Genomic DNA, 16,087 nt, shown 5'->3' on the forward strand with positions numbered 1-16,087 from the left:
GGGATCAATTTAGGTTTCTGGGAAACTGCTCACCTACCCCTCCCCAAACCTAACATTTTGCCCAAAGCGATAAGTAAGGGTTAATGTTAGGTTTGGGGGGGGTAGGGAGCAGCCCAGAAACCTAAATTGATCCAAAATATGAACTGAGAGACTCAATCAATGAAACATACCATACATGCAGTTTACATTTAAAAGATCAACTAGTGATATTATTATTGTTATTTACATTAGAGGTTCCATGCTTTGGTTAAATAGTTAAGTTTGTAGCATGTACAATGTACATGTAATATTTTAGTATTGTAACATGTCTGGTTATAATTTTAGTGTTTTGAAAGAAATAGAAAAAAAAACATTTTCTGTGTCTACATAATTATTGTGGTAGTTGTTTGGATAATTGATAATAGATTTATTACAATTCGTAACATAATTTGTATCAGAATATAGTTGCTGTAGTAACAGAGATTTTATTTTGGAAAGTTTTCCACAAAACTAGTTTATTTTCTAAACAGGGTTGATCTTGAAGAAAGCAAACTGTACATATAATTATTATTCTGTAAAATTGTGTGCTTCCAGAAAATATCCATACCCCCCATGGAAGGGATTTGCCCTATGACCCCCCACCCCTTTGGAAATTCCAATTTAGCTTCATACATTGCTTTAAAGTTTTTGGGTCTTTGTATTTTCTGGAACCACACATTGTTTGTGAGGTGTAAATTACTGGTAAGGAGAATAACTTGCTTATTTTTGCGTCTTGATCTAGATTTCCTGCTTAGTTTGCGACATAAAAAAGTCATTGTCTTCAATTTACCTTTTGCCCAAACGTCAGTAATTTAATAAATAAAACTATTTATTATGCAGCTAAGAGAAACAATGATTGACAAGAGCTCCATTTATCTTGAGAACCAGATAGTTAGACAAGGGTAGCCTAAAGTCGATATATTTATACTGTAGATTAAGTTCAAACTTATTCGAGTACTTGACTGATCAATGTATTTCACAAGTGCAGCATGTGAAGTAATTTGTAAATTTTAGGACTTTGGGGGTATGTTCCAGCCTACCTAGAAAGAGGGCTTGGTCATGTTTTTTTTTCACTAGTTTATTACATAAAAATGTTTTATTGCAGTTTTCAGTGATATTCGAACTCTGAAATTCAATCCTCAATCAAGGGTTTATGCTTTTTGCAGCCGTCAACCATCTTGGCGGACCACTCGGGAAACAGAAGTTCATTTCAACTGGGTCAAAAGGTCACATCTGTCAGTTGTGATTGGTAGATTTCCATCCATTTTGTTTGTTTTTGTTTTTCAAGTTATGATTGACGGCAGTGAAAAATGCAATCGTTAGTTAGATTTTGAATTTCAGAGTTCGCATTTCACTAAAAACCGCAATAAAGTTTATTGAAACCAAGCAATAAGTGGTGGAGAAGAAAATATTAATGGTTTAAACTGGACGACATCAAAACAAAATTGCAACTTCAAAACGTGATCTGAAGCTTTCAAAACTTGTTAGTTTTGAACAATTAAGAATGACCAAGCCCCTTTTTTGGGGGGTTTTGGGCCCCCCCCTTAGTATAACATAAATTTACCTTTGCTAATGAAAGCATCATGAAATGATTGTGTGTTGCACTAAATAGTGAAGAATGTAAATAAGAAAGGAAAGTGTATAAAGGTATGATTTTATCATCAGAGTGGTTACATTTTAGTGTGAGAACGCAGTGAACAGATAAGTAATCAAAGAAACCTTCATTGTGCTTTTTAATGCATTAATAAAATCATGGTATTTAGCCAGGAGCTACAACAATACACAATAGAAAATAAACAAATACGAAGATTCAGCCTTCAACTTAATAAAATCTAAGTCAATCTTATCTACCCATTTGCCTGTAAGAACTGCATTGTCTATTTAGTAGCAAATTTACAGTCAAGTTTCCAGACAACTCAGGGGTCAGGTATTAAGTTTGAGGGAAGTGATTGTTAACCAAGCTTGTGGCTTCCAAGTGCGTAGTTTTGTGTAAAGACCACTAAATTTGCGAGAAAAGTTTCCTTTAAACTTGGGTGCATGCATTGAAGATGATGCAGATCTTATTTTTCTAAATCTTTAATTTCAGAGCTTGAGGTCAAGTAATATGCTCTGTTTACTTATTGTTGAACAATAGCATAAAATAGTGGTTTCAAATGTAAAAAAAAAAAAAATAAACCAATGAAAAAATACTTGAAGTTCCATTTTACTGTCTAAGAATGTTATGTTGGTCCATGTTTCCCGGGGAATATCCCCTTTACACTTTGTACAATTCTGATGCAACACGGTGAAACAAAATTATGCGACACGTTTTAGACTCGGAGGCGGCGGAGCGTTTTGAAACATGGGGGCCCCATCATACTCCAAGGCAAGTGCATACCCCCCACCCCCCGAGGAGGGCGCATTGCCCTACTCATTTCCGATTTGAAAATGTTTGCTCTGAAGTCTGAAGTTGCCGGTGCCACAGGTAATGTCAAATACAATCATAACAGATTACAGACCTCTCCTAGTAGCGTTTTAGGAAGGGGAGTTTCGTTGAAAGTCCTACACCATAATATCCTGCCAAGCATGACCCTGATTACGATTTGTGTCTTGAAAAACCAACTGACGACTAACGATTTTTTCGGCACTGAAATGTGTGTGTGTGTGATGGGGGGGGGGGGGGCAGAATTTTTTTTTTGGGGGGGGGCTACATCCCCCCTGCTCTGCCCCTATAAAACCACAGGAAGTCCCTCTTTTTTCTCTGTTTATCAAGCATGAAGCTAAAATTTTCCACTTGTGCTCTGCACTTCACGCACAATGGAACTTGAAAAAATAGGACTGCTTTTAGTCTAGACACATTGGAATACACAAAAAATAGACCTTATTCACGATAGCCGCCATGTTTGTTTTCGCTTTATAATGCAAATTAGGCACGTGATTTATGAAAGACATTGGCTAATTTGCATTAAATAATATGAAAACCATCATGGCGGCTATTGTGTATATGGTCTATTGCCATATTGCCTAAAAGTATACAGGTATGTGCTGCCAAACAGGTTGTGATTTTGGGCTCCCAATCTAGAACAGGGTATCAATTTTAAAACAATTCCTAGAACGGGGTATGATATTTCAAACATACAAAAGTTTCAAGCTATCAGCAACCAAAACATGGTGCTAAAAATTGACCTGTTTCAAGAATGGGGAATCATTTTGAATGTAATTTTTTTCTAAAACGGGGTGCTACTTTGGAGACCCAGGCGGCACATACCCACCCAAAATATACCTGAGTACCCCCTCCCCAGGCCCAGGTTCCTGTCATTATTCAATAAATTTTCCAAAAAAATCAATAAATGGAAGTCAGGCATTTCTCCTTTAACATATTTTATTGTGGTTTTTATTTAATCAGTAAGATTTCAAAAATTGATACAGTTTTCTAAAACAATGGAAAGTTACACAAGGTGTACAATGAAACTCTACAAAATCACTAAATATAATTATAATATTTTTTTTATTATAATACACCTCTGGCATGTCATATGATGTTTGCCTTGAGTGAAAATACTTTGATTGTAAAATATATTATTACATCAGAAAAAATATATATGTTAACTATTCAAAATATACAGCGCTATGTAGTCTAATGTCTCTAGTGAATAATGTAGGTCTTATGTCTCTAGTGAATAATGTAGATAACAAGTTTTGCCAAGGAAAAACACTGTAGTTTCTTGTTCCTTAAAGATCTTTAGGCATTTCTTAAGCTGTGTTATAGTGTTACAACTTGGAAGAATCAGACTGCGCAGAGTGAACTTTGTTCAACCACTCCACCATAATTTTGTTAAGCTCTAAAGGACTGAAGAAAAAAAATCAGTTTATTAATACCTGTGATCAACACTGTGATCATGTTATAATTTTACTTGTAAAATTCATTAAATATTCATGCGGGTGCAAACCAATCCCAGTACCATATTCAGGTCACATGTACACAACTGTAAACCCCAATACAAATCAAACAATAGAATTAATTAACTTTTGATACAAACTCCTGCTCAGCTAATTAGTATTCATTAACTTTTGATACAGATCTCTACTGATTCGCATAACAATACTTTGCATTCAATTTATTGTTTTCATTTCACAAGTAGAATAAAATATCCGCGTCCGATCTGTATGGCCGTTTACAATGGCTTGCCTATCGGCTTGCCATTGTAAACGCCCAAACAGATCTCCCGCTCATATTTTATCTACTACATATAAAAAAATTAATGGTAAATATCCAAGCAAAACTTTCATACCAATCTAGGGTTATCCAGTGTGAAGCCCCTTCTATGTGTGCTTTGTCTAATTTAGAAACCTGAGGGAAAAACAATGTAATATGTACACTTAGTTAACTCCAAAGAATCATTGACATCTTTTTTTGATGTGATGATTGATTACAGTGGAACCTCTACTAATGGACACATTCTTCTTTACGTGGACACTTAGAGATCCAGAGATACACATGTATACAAACACAACATTTTAAGGCGGCTGAACACAATTATTTTTCTAATCTTTGATCCAGTCTATATTTTGCTTTCATGCCCACACCATTGAAGCTGATGAGCTAAAAACTGGCAGGTTACAAGATCAGCTACATTTGTAATTTTTGCATGTCGTGTAAGACCATGTTTCATTACTAATTAGAAATCAACCAAAAAAAGTTGAATTCCTATCGCTTTTTGATCAACTGCGCACAGGCAGCATTTAAATTTTGTTTGTCTCAAAGCCTAATGAGTTTGCACACTCGAACCCAAATTTAAAGAGCATGTGAGACTATGTTCAGCCACCTTAACCTCTCACAAGCAGACAACTCTCCTCAGTGCTGTGAGTGGACACTTTGTTTGGTCCCAAGAGTTTGCTTATGGGTGGTTTGACTGTATTTTACTCACCCATTGATCCATTCTGGCACAGAATTGTGGTCTTATAAGTGGATCTTTTCCTGCGGTAATCATTAAACTTGGTTGTTGAACCTGTTATAAAATATGACAAACTTACAATAAGTTTTCTTTAGTATTAATTAACTCTTTCAGTCTGAAGAGTGATGGCATCTAATTTCTTGGCCCAACATATGAAATGCGTAGACTCAAACATTTGGTTATGAGAATAAAAGAACTGATCACCCATTGGAAATTGACATGAGATCCCAGGGTAACATCCATATGAAAGTGACGCAAGACTCGTTGGAAACCCTAAAAGAGATCAATCTGGGTGTGGCTCAACAGTTTTGACCAAAGTGACCAAGACCTCCACCAGTTTTCATGCCTGATTGGTTTTGACCTCCAACAGGCACCAACACAGTATGGCGGCATTTAAGATTTCTGCACATTCAACCCTAAACGAGACCTAGGCGTTTTGTCCTGAACACCCAAAGTGAGACAAACTTCATAATTTTCAACCCCCCCCCCCCCAGGGGGGTACTCCGGCTTGTAAATGACGGGGATGATCGAAGGATTTTTTTGGGTTTCAAATTGTCGATTCTGGGATTTTTTGGGTAAGAAGATTTGGCAAGTATTTTTTTGGGTGACTTGATTCAAATAGGGGATCTTTTAGGGTATTAAAAACAAACATGGGCTCCTGAAACAAACTTGGTGTATTTATGGTATGACGAATAATCAAACACGAGCGTTATTGCCCCTCCTTTTTTTAGGGGTTATTTTTGGTCCAGGGATTTATTTTTGGGTAATGTCGGAAGACTTAGGGATTTTTTTGGGTCCTGAGTTTTGCCTTCATTCGATCATCCCCGTCATTTACAAGTCGGAGTACCCCCCTGCCCCCCTCCCTAACCAAGATGATGAACATCCCCATCCCTTTTATATAGCCACCCCACCCCCACCCCAGAGAGGGGGGCAAAGGGTTTATGCATGACACGTGAAAAGGGCAAAAATTAGTCCGTGACGCGTGAAAATAGGGCAAAAATTAGACCGTGACGCGTGAAAAATAGTTAGAAAAGAAACGTGATCCGTGAATTTTGCTGTTTCAAGTATACGTGACACGTGAATTTGGTTAAAACTTGTGCGTGAAACGGGATCACGAACCCCCCTTTGGTACCCTCCCCAGAGCCCAGCAGGAAATAAGACAGTGGCAGATTGAGAAATCACCTTGCGCCCAGCTATCTTGCAGTTCCATTGCCAGTCTTTCTCCTTTGTTCTATACCAATTTAATGGTCCTCTATGAAGACATGAAACCAAAAAATGTTGCATGAGTGTGACGTCACGACATAATTTCAGTGGTAATATGCATTAGGTGGGCTCACTTTGTTTGATGTTTGATCACACATTGTTTGCTTGTTTAGCCACCTCATGTTCTGTGCAACAGGCATGATGTTGGACAAAAATGTTTGATCGTTTAGCCAGGGCCTTATAAAACTACTGTATGCCTTGCAGAAATCCTTTTAAATTGTAAATAATTGCATGTGTAAAAGTCATCTTTCCTTACCTAAATCCTGTCTTGCTATACATCTCGACCAAATACTTCAAGTCATCTTCAGTCAGTATCCAGCTTCTGTTGACCTTATCTGGCAGCCCAGTAAACATGCCACCTGAAATAAATTATCAAGTGAATATGATAATTATCATGCTTGTACTAACTGGGTCATCAGAGAGTAGGTAAAAAAAAACATGGTTCTTGGTTGAGCCAAATAATACTTCTTCCTTCTTATCAGTAAATGGCTGAACCCAGCAACAACATTCTTTTGATTTTTCAGTCATTTTTAAAAGTGCTAAAAAAGTAGCTGAATTTTGGCATGTGGACTTTATTTTTACTTGTAATGAGAAATATTGCTCGGAGGTTTTCTTTTTTTTTGCTGGTTTGCACTTCTTTTTCAGAAATACAATGACCTACTTACAATACATTTACACTATTCACTATTAATTAATACGATTACTTAAACTACAGTATTTTACGGTAACTAACAATAGGATTACTTGTTCTTCATGGTGACTATTGTAATGACATTCAAGAAATAATGTTTTCAGACAACTTGAACTACATCAAACTTTTTAAAATTAATACTCACCTCTCTCTAGTACATCACCAGTGCTTACATGAAGCTGTTGAAAAAAAAATTGAAAATGTCTGTAGTTACCAAACAGTGACCCGTTAATAAGCTGCTTCCAGCAAGTTACTTTTTACTATTCAGTTCTCTTAATAAAAACGAAGAATTTTTTTTACTTAAATTATTTAAGAAAAGTAGTTAGGCAAATTTTTTTAGTATATAATAATATTATATTAATTTTCATTCTCCAAATACAACAAAATTTGATATAAAAGTAATATTGCACATTGAAATTGTGGGTAATCAACTCTCACCATTTCTGTGGCACTTCTCATTAGAAGGGTGAATGTTCTTTCTATGTCTCTCTCAAGTTCTTCCTCTGCGACACCCTGATAGATCAAATTTGCTACTAAATAATGGGCAACATTTCAGAATAATGTAAGCAACAAGTTAAGTGTGTGCCTTCTCGCCTCCCCGGCCCTCCGTGGATGGGATGCTGGTTTATCACAGGGTTGACCCCTACCCCTTAGCATTATTTTAATTAATTGGTACCCATTTGTACTCTTGCGTAGAGAAAGGGACTGTGAGAGTAAAGTGTCTTGTTTCCAATTGAAGGAACATCTTACAACAAAATGACCACCAGGGCACAAACTTGGGCTGCTCATTTCAGAGTCCAAGGTACTAACCATTATACCACAATGCCTCCCAAAAATAACAAAGCAATAATTCAGACATACCAGTGAGAAGTCCTAAACTGTAATTTGTCCAAATGCAAAAAACCAAATCCAGACAAGACAAGAATCAAATGCAATTTTTTTCATAACTGACCTCCTTTTGAAAGTAAAGCTGATATTGATAAATCCCTGGGTTTGCTTGCAATCTCTCCAGTGGGTTAATCTCAGGTAAAGTGGGTATAAATGGTGTCATACTTATCACAGCTCTGAAAAGAGAAAAAAAGGAACATCCAATCAAATAATTTGGTAACTTCTGCAAGGTGACCCATTTTCGTATGGACACCTGCTTAACATGGACACTTTATATTTAGTAACCTGCGATCAGGCATTATTTTTCTCGCGGCGGAGGGGTCAACGGAAAAATGAATGCCTGATACAATTACTTGTCGAGTCGTCTGTAAAAAGTCCAGAATCTGGACTTTTTTCTTATTGGTCAGGAAACAAAAGGCAACATTAGAACTCTATCCTGATTGGCTAATTGAGTTCAAGTCTAATTTCCGGTCCAAAAATATCGCGCGTAGATGATTGTTATCATGGCGGGTGTTGAGCGGAATGAAGTAGAAAGTGAGTTCTTCTAGCTTTTAGAAAATCTCTCAAGAGTTTTGTTCACAAAACATTTAAAGACGAACAAAGGGAGTGTATTCGACGAATAGTTTGTGAAAGAAAAGATGTTTTGGCGGTGCTTCCGACAGGATTCGGCAAGAGCGTGATCTATCACCAATGCTGTCGAAGAGTATTACATCACACCACCAAAGACGCCAGACGATCGTGCCAGTGACGAAAACTACGGCCTTGAAATGTCTGACCTGACATTACACAAAATCAGCCTTTGCAGAAAACAAATTTTAAAAAACATTCCGATCAGCTCGTTCAAAAAGGGTAATTCAAACACATGTTTGTGAGAGTAAAAATATAATTTGAAGGTGCTAATCACGCTTATCTGATGGCATCTCCGACATTCTCGACGACGTTGACAGATATTTTAATTAGGGGCGGCAGACGACTTGACAAGTATTAAATTGTATCAGGCTTTCCTTTTTTCGCCTTCCCTCCGCCGCGAAAAAAGGAAAGCCTGATCGCAGGTTATATATTTAGGGGCTGCAGTTGTTTTGACCTTAAGCTCACACATGTACATTTTCTCTTCAATTTACTAACTAATATGAACATCTTGACAATATTCCTGGGGAAGGGGACTCTGTATATTTTTGGGTGGGGGAGTGCTGCTGGGACTCTGAAACCCTTACCCTATACCAGACCATGTTCATCAGCTGATTTTGCAACCCCATACTAAACTGTGGACGAGTGTCAAAGTGGAGAGTGAGACTGGGGAGAGTTGCTAACAAATTTTCTCACCTCACACACCCTACTCTCACACGCAAGGATCTGTACTTTGTGCATTGCGAGAAGTGATTTAAGGGAAAAACAAACATTTTGCAGTCTCCATTTTCTGTGGTTCTTGTTACATCCACAGCAAAAGGACTTGACTGTAGTATCAGAATAAAATTTAATTCAATTTTTCATTAACAAGGTAGTCTTAATGTGAGCTTCTCCTGTAAGGTAAAGGTTAAGTCCGCATACGAGCTAAGTCACCCATCAGGCTGGAGCTTATCCCGGTTTCTGTAGCATGAAGCGACCAGGATTATTTCTACTCCCCCATGGATGGGAATGTACCCATTTAATATACACCTGGGTGTAGAGAGGTGAGACCCCAGCCATGGCTCAAACCCTGACTGCTCGATCCAGAGTCCCGTGCTCTAACCATTAGGCCACCACGCCTCCCACCGAGCTTCTCCTGTACAAATTATTATTATTATACATTGGTGTCACCAGCTTGATTTTGATTGGCTATAAGCACGCAGCTAATTCTTGCTTGCTGTTTCTCTTACGTCATACCTACAGACATTAAGATTTTACATATGTAGAAGACACGTCATACCTACAGACAATAGTTTTATGCATGCAGAAGTGACGAAAGGTTGTAAGCTTATAAAAGTATATTTTGTGCGCGCTCTTGTCCTTACAAGTGCAGCTCAGGAATGTGCATAATAAAACAATTATTGGATTCGGTTTTCGCATGATAGCGATAACTATCAAGGCCTCAGTTTCTGTTATCCGCCTCAGCCTTTGGCTTCGGCAGATAATAGAAACTTTGGCCTTGATAATTATCGCTATCATGCTCAACCTCATCCAATAATTGTTAATTATTAATAATGTGACATCACACAATCATGCTGGGTTTCATAATCAAAACTAAAATGAATACAATGTAATAAGCTATATAATAGTATACAAATAGGAAAGTTACTTACAGAATCCGTTCAGCGTAGTGAAGACTTAGGTCCCATGCAATAAATCCACCAAGGTCACGGCCTGCTACTGTAGCTTGATGTATACACTTTCATTAAGGTCAAACAAAGAAAATCATCATGGAAAAAAAATGATTTTTGTAGTGCTATAAATTTTTATTCCACTAGAAAGACTGCAAGTATTCATAAACACTCTCGGTGGCGGTCGCAGCAGCAGTAGCTGTCAAAGCTGTCGCGGCTGACGCAGCAGCAGTGGTAGTGGCAGTGGTAGTGGTCATGATCACGGCCACAGTAGCAGCAGCAGAAGCGGTAGTGGCAGTTGTAGTGGCAGTGGTAGTGATAGCAGTTAGTCTAGTAGAAGTTATCACAGTCGTGGTCACGCAAGCAGCAGCAGTAGCAGTAGAGATTGTTTTAGTCGTAGTGGCAGTGGAAGTGATAGACAATATATTTTATTAAATAAATTTTTGACACTTACCAGTGAATTCATAAGAGCAATGACATCCTATGGAATAAATAACAAGTATGCACATTAAACACCATACAATACAAAACAATTAGTAATTGCTAATTATTATAAAATACTTACAGCACAGATTTTTTCACGGCCATATGCATCAATTTCTAAAAAGGTTGTAATCAAAAAGATATTAGTTAGATAAAATTGAAATCAAAAATTAAAACAATAACAAAAAATAATATTAAAATATTTTCGGTAGCAGAACTGGTTGTGAAAGTCAAAAATTTAAACCTCAACAAACAAATACCATGAGGACTAGACGTCTGTCCCATTCCTCGCAGATCTGGTGCTATTACTCTGTAGCCAGCAATGGCAAGAGCTGTGATCTAAACAATGCAAAAAATCTTTAGTTTAGTATATGAGTTAGAGCAGTTTTCAATTGAGTGTCGTAAAACCAAAACCAAAGTAATTGCTCTGGCCAATCACAAAGGACACAGACAATCCAGTGAACCAATCAAAACTCGAAGCAAATACATGTAGATGGCACGTAGCGCGGGAAAACGTGCACAAGCGAGTCACAAGTGGTTTTGGTTTTAGTTCTGATTGGCTGAGAAAGTGGCGCGAGATTTTTAAGCCAATCACAAAGCGTAGTAATGCAAAACCAAAGCAAACGCAATTTACTTTCGACACTCAAGTGGAAACCGCTCTTAATCACTACAACATGAGAACTAAAAATCTGAAAAATGGTAAAAGTGATGAATGGGTGTTTAGAGAGTGCATGCCCATGGAGTAGATAAGTGTGAATTTTGCTTAATAAGAAGTTTAATTGGGGCTCAAAACCCTGTCTGGTGGCTCAGGACAAGTAATTTTCCTGCAGGGCAAGTAACTTTTCATACTCATGCACTTGCCCAATGGTCAAGGGCCCAGGGAGGCCACCTGCAAACTAAACTATGATTTTAAAACAAACTTACACCAGCATTTGACTGACCTAATGGCAAGCAAAATTTGAGAGATGTTTGTCTGAACGGTAAAGCTGGATTGCAATTTTTTTTTTTTTTCAAGCCTTAGACTTTATTGCTGTAATTATACCAGTAATAACAATCTGATTTGTTCTTTCTAGGAAACGGATCACAATGTATAAGCTTCCAATTAATATTTCTAAGGATCTTAATTAAACATCAAACTGTACATATACCTGGAATTTCCAAATATACCACAACTCAGGAAAACCATGAAGCAGAATAACAACAGGTCCATGTCCCATCTCCACATAATGCATTCTGATGCCTGTCTACAAATAACGCACGCAAGTTGTATAAATTTTGTAACATTGACAAGTTTAGAGCTAAGTCAAGTCTGATCAAGCCAAGCAATTCAGTAACTCATCATGACTTTTATAAATGCATCTATCTTTATTCTTCAGTTTCTAAAATAGCATCTTTCCCTAGATGGGACGCTAGGCAGCTGAGGAGGGGGGTATGCATAGGGGGTAATGATTTTGGGTTCAGGTCTGAGAAAGGATGAGGGTTTCAGGAAGCTTACCGCACACACCCACCCAAATTTTAGGACAGTACCCCTGCCCCTTCCAGGAACACTGTACACTAAAATAAACATACATTAAATATTTGTTAAAAAATAAATAGAGGATATTACATGGTTGCGCGGAGATATGAAATTTATCTTCGAGTGTTCAAATCGAGTGGGATATCAAGTGGGATATCGATTTGAACACTCGAAGATAAATTTCATATCTTCATGCAACCATGTAATATTCTGTTTATTATATAAACCACCAATTACGATGTTTTTGACGATTTTCCGAAGATTACCAACCATTTTCTGAAGATTTCCGAAGATTTGCAAAATGTTGTCTGAAGGTCGTACGAATGTTTCCGAACATTTTCCGAACTTTTCCGAAGATATCCGAAGATTGCCGAAGATTGTTGAGGAAGATCCGAAAATGTTTCGACTTAATATCGATTTACTTTGGCTCATTCAGCATTGAAACAGGGCAAACTTGTCAGAAAATGTTTGGAAATCGATATCTTCACATGTGAAAATAACATGTTATTTTCACGTGTGAAGATATGATTTTTTCGCACAAAAGATTTCCTGGTATTTCACTGATGTTTATATAATAAAGACCACCACTGGTACCTTAAGATTGACATAGCAATGAACTGCATTGTGGGCAGGACATGGTTCAACTACATGCTGCTGAAATATCTAATACAAAAGAAAAAATTCAGATTTAGTTATTTTCTTGACAGAGAGAAACAGACAGACAAATAGAATGGATGGATGGATTAGGAACTTACATCAATTCCTGTTATATCCTTCAATTCCTTCAGAGCTGTGATTGGATTTTTGACAAGAATTGTTGTCATTCCCATCTCTTTGGCTGGTTTGAGATTTTGAGGTGAATCATCCAGAAATACTACCTAGAACAAAAACAAAGTCATAATTATTAAAATATAAATATTTATTTTATCATTAAATTAAAATTTACCATTTCAATGACTATTTTGTCAATACTATACTAATAAAAATGTTATTAAACTCAATTCTGCACGACCCTAATGAGACAATCCAACAGGAAACTCTACCATAAGCAGATGTCTGTGACGCCATACAGGTTAACATATAAAACAGTCAAGAAAAAGCTTTATGGCCTCATCACATGCATTAGCAAGTTATTTGGCATACGCAACATTCACCATAAGACATTTTCCCATAACTTGTAATAATTATGTGGTATCATCATGATATTAAATAAATATACTTATTGTTGGTCTGGACAGGAATATAATCTGGCTCTCATTTATCATGGTGTCCCATCCACCCCCCTGACAGTCAATAAATGCATTTAATATTCACTCACCTCTGAAGGCTTGACACCCATCTTTGAGGAGACATGGGTATAAATATCAGGATCAGGTTTACAAAAACCAAGTTTGCATGACTCAAACACCTCATCAAAATAATGGAGTAAGGGTGGAAGTGACTTAAAGCTCTTCCCTGTGTCATTGGTCCAGTTATTTGTCAGAACACAGGTCTTGATACCTGAAAATATCACAAAGTGGAAGTGCTGGTATCAGTCCTTATTAATAAAAAATGTATATAAAAAAGGCTTTATTTACCATGCTTCCGAAGAGCTGTAGTGGCATTGAGCATTTCTGGGATCACTTTTGCAGTTGAGAGGTACTCGTCCATGATTTCTTGAAATCGTATCTCCTTACACAGATCATATCCCTGTTGTGAGGCGTAATCTTTGTAAATTGTGTCCATTTCAGAGCAGAACTGAATGAGAAATAAACAAATGCTAAATTGGCAAAATTTTTGCCCAGGGATGCGAGTCATCAACAGTGGTGGAACCAACAAAAGGGCTGGGAAGAGCAGGGTCCTATAATTTTCTGCAAACAAATGAAACACGAGCACGTCTGGAAAATTATGCTTTCAGACAGGAATTTTTCAATCCGGATTCTTGCCATGTATATGTTGTGGTTTAAATTATCTTTGGTTAAAATTTTGTAAACCAGTAATTATTTTCTATTTTTCATCGTCTCAGATTCATTATCATAACTTGAAAAAAGGAAATAAAAATCAAACTGGATTTAATTAATATATAATTTTTAACCACATCATATACAAATTTGAATACCCCACTGCATGTGGATACATCATGAATTAAAAAAAATGAATCTAATCAATACATGTAAATAGGTGGCGGAGCAGGGGGGGCAGGGGGGCTGAAGCCCACCCAAACAAAAATTTGGGGGGGGGGCTGAGCCCCCCACAGTTTGGTGGCGAAAAAATCGCAAGTACAGTGTAAAATTGGTTTGTCACGATAGTCCATCTCGCAAGTGAGTTCAAACATCTTAAATTTAAGTTCCTTGGAAGTCTTCGGGAAACTTCACTTATCTTTGGAAAAGTTCGGAAATGTTCATATGGCCTTACAACAATGTCGTTCAATAAAATTGGAGAATCTTCGGAAATCTTTGGTCTAGAAACTGTTCAGAAAACAAAAAGTTGCTTGAACAGAAAAAAGTTGCACCAAATATGAAAACCTGCTGAGTATTTTTGGGACAGTCTTAGCCCCTCATGTTCCAAAATGCTCTGCCGCCTCTGCATGCATCGGCCAACACTTATGCATTACGCTGTTCTAGCCAGAGAGACGCAATCTTTGATCTTGTGCATACCTGGGAGGAATAATTTCTCACAAGGGAATTACATTCCTCAAGGAAATTACATTCCTGACCCATTCCTCAACCCTGCTATGTTCTAACTAAACCATTAAAATTTCAATCAGAATCACAAGAAGATATCATTAGAAGCTGAGTTCTACTGAAACACGACATACCTGAGAAAGAGACACTTGTCCAGTGTCAAGTCTTTTTGCATTGCTTATAAAGGTCTTAAGAACAAAGTCACTGGAATTAAGAAATTCAACAAAGTAAATTAAGATCTGTCACTCTTAAACCCACTGTGGGTTAGGGGGAGGAGACGGCTGACATTTCAGACTCTTACCAACACACAATATACAGTCAAAGAATAGAGCGGTTTTCACTTGAGTGTCGAAAATAAATTGCGTTTGCATTGGTTTTGCATTACTACACTTATGATTGGCTTAAAAATCTCGCGCCACTTTCTCAGCCAATCAGGAGTAAAACAAAAACCAATCGTGACTCGTTTTCCCGCGCTTCGTGCCAGCTACATGTATTTGCTTCGAGTTTTGATTTGTTCACTGGACTGTCTGTGTCCTTTGTGATTGGCCAGAGTGATTACTTTGGTTTTGGTTTGCGACACTCAATTGAAAATTGCTCTATACTGCTGACAGCTGATCATAAATATAATGTAATGGTTGAGGTGTCAACCGAGTGTTAACCAATATACTGAACAAGTGCCAAGGGAAATATATAGGGGGAAATTTAAACAAGCATCTACCAAGCTGAAGAATATGGTGGTGGCCAAAAGTCAGTCAATATGTTGATTGAGTATTCTAGTAAAGGGTTGCAAAATCAGCTGAACATTGTCTAGTATAGGGTAAGGGTTTCAGGGTCCCAGTAGCACACCCCCACTCAAAAATACCCCCTCCATTCTCCCCCCCCCCCCCCACAACCTCCAGGGTACTATCTTATAACAAGTAGTATTCCCAGCAGTTCAATATTGATATTGATACAGATTCATTTGTAGCAGTCTTAAAGATGTCTGCCAGTATAGCCTTAAATTGAATTATGAGGACTAATGTGGAAGAAATATAAAGCTTAACGGATGCATATATTTCCACCCTTCCATATATAGCTGATGAGATTTAATGATCATGTTAGTAACAAAACTATGCATACAAAAGTAAATAAAGCCAGCTTATTTCTCGAGTTACCTTGGAATTCCTTTCTCCCATGAATACTTCTGAAATGCAAAGATAGGACTTGTGATTACGACACCCCCGAGGTCAAATATTACAAGCTTTACCATTCTCCACAGAATGAGATTTTCACCTTCTTCCAAGTGACAAACGAATGCACCTGAAATGTAGCTTACATGAAGTAGTGTACCGGAG

General features: G+C 37.4%; 1 protein-coding gene across 1 annotated transcript; it reads right to left on the reverse strand.

The window, feature by feature from the left end:
- Positions 1 to 3,361: 3,361 nt before the first annotated feature.
- On the reverse strand, positions 3,362 to 16,071 carry LOC144654704 (bifunctional epoxide hydrolase 2-like). Its single transcript, XM_078514923.1, has 19 exons — positions 15,908 to 16,071; positions 14,888 to 14,957; positions 13,668 to 13,827; positions 13,409 to 13,590; positions 12,846 to 12,968; positions 12,685 to 12,753; positions 11,723 to 11,818; positions 10,835 to 10,913; positions 10,657 to 10,691; positions 10,546 to 10,572; positions 10,074 to 10,159; positions 7,859 to 7,970; positions 7,345 to 7,419; positions 7,052 to 7,085; positions 6,472 to 6,574; positions 6,135 to 6,204; positions 4,926 to 5,006; positions 4,290 to 4,348; positions 3,362 to 3,847 (listed from the first exon to the last, which is right to left on the reverse strand). The coding sequence occupies exons 1-19, from the start codon at positions 16,000 to 16,002 to the stop codon at positions 3,769 to 3,771; spliced, it is 1,635 nt and encodes a 544-aa protein (XP_078371049.1). The 5' UTR covers positions 16,003 to 16,071; the 3' UTR covers positions 3,362 to 3,768.
- Positions 16,072 to 16,087: the final 16 nt, after the last annotated feature.

The sequence above is a fragment of the Oculina patagonica genome, chromosome 5 (assembly GCF_052425735.1).
Source record: "Oculina patagonica isolate OP01 chromosome 5, crgOcupat, whole genome shotgun sequence".
NCBI lineage: Eukaryota > Metazoa > Cnidaria > Anthozoa > Scleractinia > Oculinidae > Oculina > Oculina patagonica.

What these genes read in the sequence shown, in the direction of transcription:
- LOC144654704 (XM_078514923.1), bottom strand. Translation starts at nt 16,002, where the DNA reads ATGGTAAAGCTTGTAATATTTGACCTCGGGGGTGTCGTAATCACAAGT. An exon ending in CACTACGCTGAACGGATTCT is followed by an intron (nt 7,971 to 10,073) that starts GTAAGTAACTTT and finishes TTCTCTTTTCAG; the next exon opens with AGCTGTGATAAGTATGACAC. An exon ending in CACTGGATAACCCTAGATTG is followed by an intron (nt 3,848 to 4,289) that starts GTATGAAAGTTT and finishes TTTTTTCTTCAG; the next exon opens with TCCTTTAGAGCTTAACAAAA.